Source organism: Montipora foliosa, chromosome 1 (assembly GCF_036669935.1).
Source record: "Montipora foliosa isolate CH-2021 chromosome 1, ASM3666993v2, whole genome shotgun sequence".
Lineage (NCBI taxonomy): Eukaryota > Metazoa > Cnidaria > Anthozoa > Scleractinia > Acroporidae > Montipora > Montipora foliosa.
In genome coordinates, this window is record NC_090869.1 from 72,782,527 (window position 1) to 72,793,604 (window position 11,078).

The 11,078-nt window shown below is 37.9% G+C and overlaps 1 protein-coding gene across 1 annotated transcript; it reads right to left on the minus strand.

Moving 5' to 3' along the window:
* Positions 1–8,891: 8,891 nt before the first annotated feature.
* On the minus strand, positions 8,892–11,027 carry LOC137980975 (TNF receptor-associated factor 4-like). Its single transcript, XM_068828357.1, has 5 exons — positions 10,952–11,027; positions 10,657–10,723; positions 9,817–10,290; positions 9,520–9,679; positions 8,892–9,295 (listed from the first exon to the last, which is right to left on the minus strand). Exons 2-5 carry the CDS (start codon positions 10,719–10,721, stop codon positions 9,059–9,061), a joined length of 936 nt encoding a protein of 311 aa, XP_068684458.1. The 5' UTR covers positions 10,722–10,723; positions 10,952–11,027; the 3' UTR covers positions 8,892–9,058.
* Between the last annotated feature and the right edge of the window lie 51 nt (positions 11,028–11,078).

The following is an 11,078-nucleotide window of genomic DNA, read 5'->3' on the forward strand; positions in this document are numbered from 1 at the left end:
ATGGTGGTCAATATGAGATATCAGCCCACTTGACAAACCCATTTCTGTACTAGAGGACGAAACTAGGTGGTGGAAAGTAGTGAAACTACTTCCTATGGCGTAACGAAGTCAAGCTGCCAATTGTATTGTAGAGGAGAACGAGATCTTAAGTGGAATGGCATTTGCCAACTACATAAATCACGCTTTTCCAGGGTATACTGAGGTATACAAGGGTATAGAATGCAAGGGTATATAGAGTATACAAAGGTATATGGGCAGCATAGGAGTATAAAAGGGTATACAAGTGTTTACAAGGGTATATAGGGGTTTACAAGGGTATTCAAGGGTATGAAGAGGATGAGGTAAGCGAGCAGATCCCCCTTCCCCCCCCCCCCCCCCCCCATAAACAGGGACCTGATTTGCCAGTTGTAATAACGGAAAAAAACTTTAGTTAAGCGCGGCATTGGGAACGAGAACTTAAACTAAAAATAGATTTAAAAAAAAACTATGATGGAGCAAGGGGATCCGTTCTCTCACCTCATCCTCTCTTGAGGGTATATAGAGGTATACAAGGGTATATAGGGGTATACAAGGGTTTATAAGATTATTGCTTACAATATTTATTACACTATAATAAGGGATACATAAGGTCCGTACCCAGGTGCCGGAATAAAAGACACGCCAGATAAAAAAGTCGCGGCAAACAGAAAAGTCGCACCAAATAAAAAAAGTCGCGCCAAACAGAAAAAGTCGCGCCAAATAAAAAAAGTCGCGCCAGCTAAAAAAAAGTCGCGCCACTGACACAAATAAAAACAAGAGTCACGCCCAAAGTAAAAAAGTCTCGACAGAAAAAAATAAAAAGTATACGCACACCCGGGTGGCACTAACAGGGCTCCGTACCCAAGAGCAAATTATCGTTTATTCCAATAAAATTTTTGACTGTGAAAACTGTTTGTGGATCATTTTGTCTTTGTAACTTCATAGTTGTATTTAGAAAGCAAAATTGTGTTAACATCGACTATTGACCAAACGTGATTTATGCAAAGACACGCGAAACACGCAGGAGTGGTGTTAACGATTATGTTATAAAAGGAATAGTAAAGGCTCAGCTTGCACTATTGAGTTATGGTGCACTTGGGAGTTTGCTAAGCAAGAAGCTAGAGCTCTTACGCTTCTCTCGTACGCGTGCTTAGCAACCTCCCGCGTGCATTATAACTCAACCCTATGCCGTTTACCATTTGTTAAGTCATTCATCATCGTTCCTTTTTTTTATTTATTGTTGTTGGCCCTGTGACATTAAGATTTGATTCTAGGTTGGTTTTTTTTTTCCTTTTTCTTGTGAATGGGGTCGGGGCAGGTATGCATGGTTTTTTTTTGTTTTGATTTATTATTATTATTTTGATTGTTTTTTCTTCTTTTTGTTTTTGTGGTCTTCTTTTCTTCCCTTTTGATGTTGTTTACTGGTTTTGGTGAGCATTGCCAAACCGTATCTAAGGAATAACCTTCAAACTCTAGGACGGGAAATTTCATTTTCGAAGACCAGGCAGAAATTACTCCTCTTTAAATGTTAATTCACCTGTTTGTGATGGAAGCTTTAATGAAGACGTATTTAAAGTGAAAGATCCAGATAGTGACTGGTTTTGGTGGGAAATTACAGATTTTGGCATCACCAAAGAAAATCACGAGAAGGAGTGAAAACGGCGACAAAGAATGGTAATGAAGAACGTAAAACGAAAGTGATCAGTAGCAATCGATGGAGTAACTTTAACCGAAAGGTCGTACCCTTTTTCAATTTAGTGTTGTGAGCGTTTCCAGACAAAAAAGTAACTCAATAAAAAAAGACAATCATGTATAACTTGGAAGCATCCCTTGTGCAATATTGGTCAATTAATCTGCGTTTAAGAGGATTAAACTTTCCATTTTCTCTGTGGTTTATGTGGAAACTAGTATTTACCGTTAACAAGTGCCTTTCGCAAAATCTGCGTTTGCGGAAACAATGTCTTTGTTCTTTTAAGGTTAAACGTGGAAAAAAGTTTGAGCCTATTATTTCCTTTCTCAGATTGCTTTTTTGTGCAAACTGAAAAGTATGCGTGGATCGGTGTAGCCTAACTATGCAAAATTGTTGGATGGCAATGCTTAGGTATAGGTTAAACACTATCCAACATTGCTAGAATAAACAAGCTCCCGGTACAAGTTGGCCCTAAAGCTAATTGACAACATGGCGCAAACACGGAAAAGAAAAGCGGTTGTATAGCGTAAGTGGGAATGTTTATCACGCCAGCGCTGTTCGAGGACGTAAATTGCGGTGTCAAGGTATTAGAAACCTCTCTCTCTCCGCTCTCACGTATCTTTTTCGAGGTAAGATAATCTTTCTGACTCCAGCTCGACATTTCTACAGTTACGTTTCCTTGGAAACAGCGAATGCTTAAATCGGATAAAAATGAGATGAAAATATAAACAAGTCGAGAAAACAGTGCGATTTTGACTTCTTACATTTTAAGTTATTTTTTATAACTTAATACTGAAGGGTACAACTATTTATCACCTGAGGTTCCGATACAAAAGGAATATAAAAGGACGGTTGGTGCTGCTCTTTTGTTACATGCATACATACATACATACATACATCATCATTGACTTTATTTAAAACACACAATGGCATTCATAAAAATGCTTTTCGTGATAAACGTGCAAAATCATGCTGAATAATACAGTATTAGTTAGTTACATTAATTAATGATCATCATCATCATCATCATCATCATCATCATCAAGTGCCATCTACTACAATTAAGTCGGCTATCGTGTATCTCAACCTGTTCCCATCGTCCGCTCTTCGTACACATCCATTATATCACCTAACCATTCTTTGTTGGTTTTTCATCCAGGTAACTCTTGGTCTCCCCCGTCCTCTCTTCCCTTCAATTTTGCCTATCAGTAACAATTTTTTTTTAACGACTTCGCTCCTATTAGGTGTCCAAAATTCTGGCATTTTTTTTTTTTTTTTTTTTTTTTTATTATTCGTCTGAAGAAAATACAATGGCAATCCTGCACAACCCGCGGATAGCACAGCTAATCGAGGCGGGTTGTGCTTTTAAATCAGACGTCATTATCAGTAAAAGTTAAACAAAATAAATAAAATGAAATAATAATGAAATAAGTGAACAATTACAATAAAATATTTACATATCACAGGTTAGTTAATTTAATTTACTTAACATATTTTGCCATCTTTAAGAGGAGTGTGGGTGCTTCAACATAAGTGAACCCAGCATGAAAAATAGCAAATAGAAGTTCTCAAACTTTCTTTATAAATTGCTTTTCTGGCAGTTGGTTTTTTGATTCTTTATTGTTGATAACTATGAAATTGTTGTACATACCATCTTTGGAACTTCTTCATTGGTCTTATGCTCCGCCCAAGATACTCTTAACATTCTTCTACATTGCAAAAGGCTCCAATTTACTTTTCACAGTTTGGTCAGAGTCCACGTTTCACAGTCATATAATAATGTTGACCATGTGTTTGCACATTAATATTTCTTTATTTGGCTTGACATTTCCTGGATTGCACTTTTTGCTAACGCTATTCTTCCCTTTACTTCTTTCTCACATCTCCCGCTTGCAGTTAACTAGGCCTCCTAAATAAATCTTTTTGTCTGTCTGCGATATAGATTTATCATCAAACTGTTTTGATGTTAACTCTATGAGTAACCTTTTTTTAACCTAGTACCATTGTCCTGGTGATTTTGCAAGGAATCAGATCGACTATATCATAATAAGTCAACGTTTGAGAAATGCCATTAAACCGAAAAACGCAAATAAGCAACCAGGGGCCCATATCCATTCGGACCATAATCCGGTCAAGATTAAATTTATAATCAAGCTAAAGACAATATAACTACTAGATCTGAAGCTGTGAAACAAGAGATCGCAAGCTTGTCTGTCCTTTAAAAGAAAGAAGAGAAGCCCCTTTCTATAATGGCGGCCGTTTTTGCCTGCCTCAGTATATATGGTCTTAGTACAAAAATAAGTATGTATCGAGTTTCTTAAATTAAAGGAATACAGAGAGTTTGTAATATTAAAATTTTGAGGTAAATGATCTAGTGCCATTTGAATCTGTAATTTATCCATTACTATGGCTTATTGTTCTTTCCTCAGCAGAATTAGAGGAGGTGACCACCCTGGCAACTCTGTTCTGATGGATATGTAGTCTGTTACATCTCCCTTCCCCTCACCCTCTCCCACATTATACTACAATATTTGAACTACGGTAGTACAACAGAGTTGTACATCGTAATCCCAGGGCTCTGATTAGGTATAAAATGCCTTACTCGTCTCAAGACCCCACTCCTTCAATCCCCAATCCCTCCAGAAATTAGCAATGCACTCAAATTAAATGATTGATCTACTTCAAGACCATCATATTTATGTACAGCTATCTGACATAGCACCATCAACAAAAGTTGCGCTTGTATTCTATTCTCAAGATATGGAGCAAATCATGAAGTAATAATAATAATAATAATAATAATAATAATAATAATAATGGACACGGCTAATCTCCCTTTGAAGTAGAGCAACGAGCCAGCTCGACTAAGACGATCGGAAAGAATACTATGGCGCCTCTGGCCGCCGGCCGCTATACGATCCAAGTGTGACCTTGGAGCACAGCTTACAGCCGACTGGGATGAACAACAATATCAACAACAACTACGACAGCCAGTTTAGGCGTCTTGCTTTAAAAGAGTAAAGAACGTTGTAGAGCGACCAGCAGGTATCATAGCTAATGGAGGCAGGTAGTTCAATAGATTCAAAGACATGTATGTCATGTAACAAGAACGAGAAAACAAGGAAAAAAGCTTAAATTATAAATAAGACATAACAAGTCGTGAGAAATACAGTGAATTACGAAACAGGACGGTCTCCGATATTTCTTTAGTTCTAACATGATGTTATCAATCTCAATGTAGTCATCTTCAGTTATTAATATGTCGAATTAACAGCGTACTTCACATTTTGTTTTCGAAACCAACTATTATTTAACAATTTTCTTATTCTTTACAGGCATCTCATTGCCAACTCATGGGCCAATACGTGAAAAAAGCGTTTCTTTGCAAGTCACTTCTAGAGTTTTTTGTATAAAAGTTGTGATATATTTATGAACGACTATAATATCTGTGTATAGTTGATGTTCTACAGAATCAATTTATAATCTGAAATATGTTTCATATATATGAGATGCAGTTCCCCTTAAAGTTGCTCAAAGTAGTTTCGACTCTTTTTTTTTTCGTTGCTGAAAAGTGATCAGGTTGGAACTTTCCGCAAATTTGAAATAAATCGTATACAGCACAATTATAACCACCTTAAAAATATCACAGAATTACGGGTTAATCCGCTGTACGGATTTTTATGAACCTTGGCAGAAAGTTTCATCTTGCTCTCCTGGTTACTTTTCAGATATAACCAACTAAATTACTTTGAAGACCAAATAAAGGGTGATTTAACAGGGCTTTCCCGGTGCCACGGTGGCATATTACGTCACCATAACGACTGTATCTTGTCAAGAGAGTATGAAGGTAAGAGAGATAATCCCTCATATTGGCCCTATTCCCATCGTAATCCCTCTTAAGTTATTTTTAGATCTCCTGCGAGATCTGGTATTCCCACGAGGGTTAACTGATAGCCAATCATATGCTCCCATTTTTACCAATGTTGACAGCTGAGCGAGTTCCCACGCAACGATTCGCGTCGTTCGCGAAAATGGGGAGAAATAACTTAAGAGGGATTACCATAGGAATAGGGCCAATATGAGGGATTACCTCTCTTACCTTCATACTCTCTTGATCTTGTTAAGGTAATAATTCGTATTTCATTTGTTACCACAATAGATCGAGTTTCAATCGACCGTCGTAAAACAAAAACCTAAGTAGTCAGTTTGGCCAATCAAAAAGGACGGAGACAATCCAGTAAACCAATCAAAACGTTAAGTAATTACACGTAGCTGACACAAAGCGCGGGAAAATGTGCACGCGCGAGCAGCCGCGCGAGCCACATTTGGTTTTGGTTTCACTTCTGATTGGTTGAAAAAAATGGCGCTAGTACTTTGAACCAATCACTGAGTGAAGTAAATGCAAAACCAAAGCAATTCGCTAATCACTTTCGACACTCAATTGAAAACCGCTCTATTGGCAAGACGTGATACAACGTTGGGTGCCGATCCTTAATTCTAATAAGGGCGTTACTTGGAAGAGTATAAACTGGTTTGTGCCGCCTTAAATCATTTGGAAAAATGAATTTTGGTGAAATCAGTTACAATTTGTTTTTGGTAAGTAAAAAAACTACACAGTTGTATTTCTAAGCATTTAACGGTAGCTTATCTATGGTTAGCCAATCATCTTCAATAATTAGTAAGTGCATTGTTTACAGGCATTTCTAATGTTTTCAAGTTTTTTTCAGAAAATGTAATGTTAGTGTCATCGGGAAAGAATTTATACTTATTAGAGCAGTTATTAATATCATTAAAATAAAGTAGAAAAAGGTAAGGGTCCTAATAATGAATCTTGTGGCAGACGGAAAGTGCACATATCAGTGGAAGAAATCGAAGATTCAATCCAACTTCTTTTATTACGATAAGAGAAGTCGTATTTGAACTATTGATTCTAAAACCATAATGATTAAGCTTATCCAGTAACAATTTATGATTTACAGTATCAAGGGTTTCCCCCGATCAATTAAAAAAAAAACCATTTGCGGGTTTTTGGTGAGGGTGGGGGAGGGGTGGGCTAGCGAAAAAAAAACAAAAACAAAACCACCGGCGCAGAGTAGATAACCAACAAACTCAACCCACTTTTTACAGATTTGTGCTCGATACTGAAGGAGTTCTGAATATATAAGACGGATAAAATCTGATGGTTGCCTTGATGAGGATGGCAGAAGATAAGCTAGTTTCGACCCAAATGGGATATTCCCAGTTTCGTCAGGGCTAGTATGGTTTGTATTGCGATGTATTGAGTTGGGATGTTTATTTTTTGAATACCACTAATTAGAATATGATCACTAACACCAATCTCTGAAACCGGGTAGTGGGATAACCTATGGGGACCATTAGTTAGAAAAAAGACCTGTTTTTTTAGTTTTGTCTTTTATAATTCAAGTCGACTGTTATAATAGCTGTTGATATTGAAATAGGGCAAACTTCGAGCAATCGTGATATATGGTGGTCACACGGAGTGGCACTTACGTCGGTAAAATTTAGGACACCGAGAATGCAGTTAGCCTCATTACATTTGGGGACCAACTGGAAATGAATGACTTCTTCTCGCTTGTGTTAGGTCCAACGTTTGTCAGTTACTTAAATTAACACGAGTTAACATTAGAAAGCCTGCTTACATTTTGAAAAAGGCTATTTATACCGGCACGGTTAGTTGAAATCCTTTTACCAGTACCATTTGCTCCTGGGATAATGAAGTCCGGATAGCGGTCATGTCATTTAATATGCTTGTGGTCGTCTCCTCTACCACAATGCCTTCGAGAAAGTTGGACATTTTCAGCTGTGTGATGTTAATTAACAATTATTGGATGAGGTTGAGCATGATAGCGATAATTATCAAGGTCAAAGTTTGTTTTATTTGCTGAAGCCGAAGGCTGAGGCGGATAACACAAAGTGACGCCATGACAATTATTGCTATCATGCGAAAACAGAATCCGATAATTGTTTGATTATGCCTATTCCTGAGCTGAGCTCTGCCATGACAAAACTGATCCAGGATACGCCAAAATCAATATATATCATTCCCTCCACCCCAAAAACAATCATCCAACCATGCACCAGCAGCCCTTTCAGAATACAATAATATTTCGCGATTGGGAATTTGCGGAAAACAGGGGAATGATGTCGGGAATTTTTCTTGGTTAAACGGAAATCCAATCAAACAATCGCGTATATGGCCATGATAACAAACAGAAATGAAGAAAGTGATTTCTCTTTAGTTCCATCAACGTATGTTTGAAACGCAGAGATACAGAAATGCATTAAGAAATGATGAAACGAGTTCGAAAAAATTCGAATTTCTTTAACTTGGGGATACAATTAGAGCCTACAATGGAGCAAAGTCTTTAAAAAGGTTGAGACTCATTTTCATCCGGAATATTTCATGACCCATACGCGAGACCAGGAGATTTTGTTGTGTATGGGGGAGACTTCCGGATGATCTGAGAGAAAAGGCACGTATGTAAAGTACACCCCCATCACGTGTCATCAGTGATATACCGGTTTAGTTAATCTGATTATTACGGCTGGATGACTACGAAAACAAAACCAATTCGCATCATAACTTCAGGATTTAGATCCTATGGTATTTCCACTTTTTGTTTTTCAGTGCACAGGAAATGGAGTTCAGTTTGATAATGGTACTTTTTTTGGTAGACGTATATGACATGCAGGTTTCACCAATACAACAAGAAACGGTTTCCTGGTCCCCCCCCTCTTGTTCAAGAGGGTATTATCCTGATGTCCTAGGTCATATTCTTTAATCAAAACAATAAACTAAGACACAGGAGGGTGTCATCGAGTAACCAACTCGACTCATTGTTGCCAGGACCTTACTGAGGATAGCAGCATTGGTAATAAGGTATTCAGCACATCTCAAATCAGTATTGTATGGTGACAGTGTCTGCTGCACTACTCAACTGACTTAAAATACAAAATGCAAATCAGGAGTCAGCATATACCAAGTGGCACCTCTACTGGGATTGTGTATGCTGCACTACTCAACTGAAGTCATAAAACATAAATTCAGGAGTCAGCATAATCCACATAACCCTCACCAATTCATCAATCTAAATCAAACTGATAATGTTAGCAGGAAGTCCAAGAAAACGGCATTGCTATTTCTGTTCATCTGGTGAAACACTTCTGCCGTGCATACATTATGCATTTGAACACATGCAACAGAGGCCTGGGACATTAGAGATGTAGGTGTATTAAATTTTAATTTATCCACTCCACACCGGAAACAGCACCTGAAAAACAAAAGCTGTTAGGCATGTGAACACAATGCAATAATTAACTTAAATTTAATTAGCTGACAAGTATAACTTTAAATACATATCTATACCTCAGATCAACACCAAAAGAAGGCAACTCTAATTTTGATTCCAAGTAGAGTTTGACAGAAATACCATTGTCATTGCTTATTTCCAGCCTCACAACTGCAGCATGGCCTTCAAATATTGGACTGCATATAGGCAAGGTAACTACACTGTCTATACGCCATGAACCAGCTACAGAAAAGCCACCTAGGCTGACATTGGCACCCTGTTGAAATAAATAATTATAATTTATGCATTTACACAAGCACTTGTAGTGAGAAAAGATTAAAATATACTGTTGAGAATAGGTTAACTTCTAAGATAAACGTTCAACATCAAAAATGTAAAAATGCTTTATTGCATGATTCAATTCAACACAGCCTCAATCAGGTAGTGTGAGGTTGTGTAGAAGTTTTAAAAAACTTCTAATTGTTCTAAATGTTTACTTACACCACAAGCTCCTGATAGTCGAGCATCCAACAATAGTTTCAGGTGGCCTGCAGCATCAGCTTGTGCTGAGGAGTGGACCTTTGTGCATCCAACTGCATAGAGCGGACATGGACGGCCCTCCTTGACACACACAAAAGCCAAGTGTGACAGCATCTTGCATCTATGTACAAAGGTTGTGTAATCGTCCATTAAATTAAGAATAAAATACAGCTATAAGCAATTGTCAAACAACTTTCAAACAGTAATGTGGACCCACGCATTTATTAAACGTTGAAAAGGTACCAAACAATCATATACCTTTCAACTTGTACCCCACAATTATTTGGGCAAGTCACCAATTTGGCAACACACAGCTCATTGTGGGCTGACAACTCACTATGAGGAATCTCAAAGGTACAATAGGAGCATTTCACTGTACGATGTGGGCAGGTGAGCAGATGCTGGGCAAGTTCATGTTGATATGCACGAAGAATGCAGCCCCTGTCCTTAAACTTGCATTCCACAACCTTCATGTCACAGCAAGGAAGGTGACTTTCAAGAGAAGATAGTGGTCCAGTCCAGTGACATCCTCCAGGTCGAGCTATTGTTGATGTGCACTTCACTCTTCTCTTAGCAATGGCACCTTCCACGGCTAGATTTCTCACCAGCAGCCCACGCAGATTGCTCCTGTCTACAGGGCAACGGGTGTTGTTCGCTTGCCATTTTGTAATGCACTCTTTACAGAATGAATGACCATCTTGGCAAGTGACTGGGTGGTTGAATACAGCAAAACTGAAAACAGAATTTGAGTATATAAAATAAAAAGGAAAACACACTGAAATTAAAAAAAAAGCATGAAACAAAAAACAACGATTTAAAGGCTCGCACTTGAAAATTATTTCTCTCGCCAAGAGTGTAAATGTATGTCATATATGACTTATATCAAATGAATCCCACACAACAGGGCAGAGGTAACGCTAGCGGTATCCAGCTGCATTCGAGTATTTTAATTTTTAGGATGAATTTTAATACAAAAGAAGGAACTTGACAATTCAGCCATAGCTTTAAAATTCAAGGCTGGAAAATACAGGAGGCGAATACGACAATCACAGCTTACATATGTAGTTAAGTAACTGTAATTAATTATTTATACTCAACCAGATACTGCATATGAATTCGTCATCAACAGCTTCAAGAAATAGCTCAGGAGCGAATCCTGTCATGACTTTGTGCCACGGAGAAAACGGACAGATAAAAAGAATGTTTCATCTCAGTAAAAATAAGCAATGAGCTGACTAGCTGACAAATTACGGTGCCATATGCATGCTTGTCACGCGAACAAATATGGCGTCACATGCCTGGCCAGTCTTCGATTTAGAAATTATGCTAATCCGAGCAAACAAATGTCAAATTAAAGAAGTGAAAAACATCAAATTAGAGCAAAAACACTTACCTACAAATTACGAATAGAAATAACGCGAAGAAAACAAGCTTTAAGCGAAACAGAAACAGAACGTATCGAACACGCGCTACTTAAAGACGTTCGAGACTTTGTGGCTTCGCTCATGTTACCTGCTGAA

Coding starts and splice junctions, on each gene's coding strand:
- LOC137980975 (XM_068828357.1), bottom strand. CDS start 10,721: ATGACAGGATTCGCTCCTGAGCTATTTCTTGAAGCTGTTGATGACGAA. Junction 10,291..10,656: donor GAATTCATATGCAGTATCTG/GTTGAGTATAAA, acceptor TTCTGTTTTCAG/TTTTGCTGTATTCAACCACC. Junction 9,296..9,519: donor GACTATCAGGAGCTTGTGGT/GTAAGTAAACAT, acceptor TTATTTCAACAG/GGTGCCAATGTCAGCCTAGG.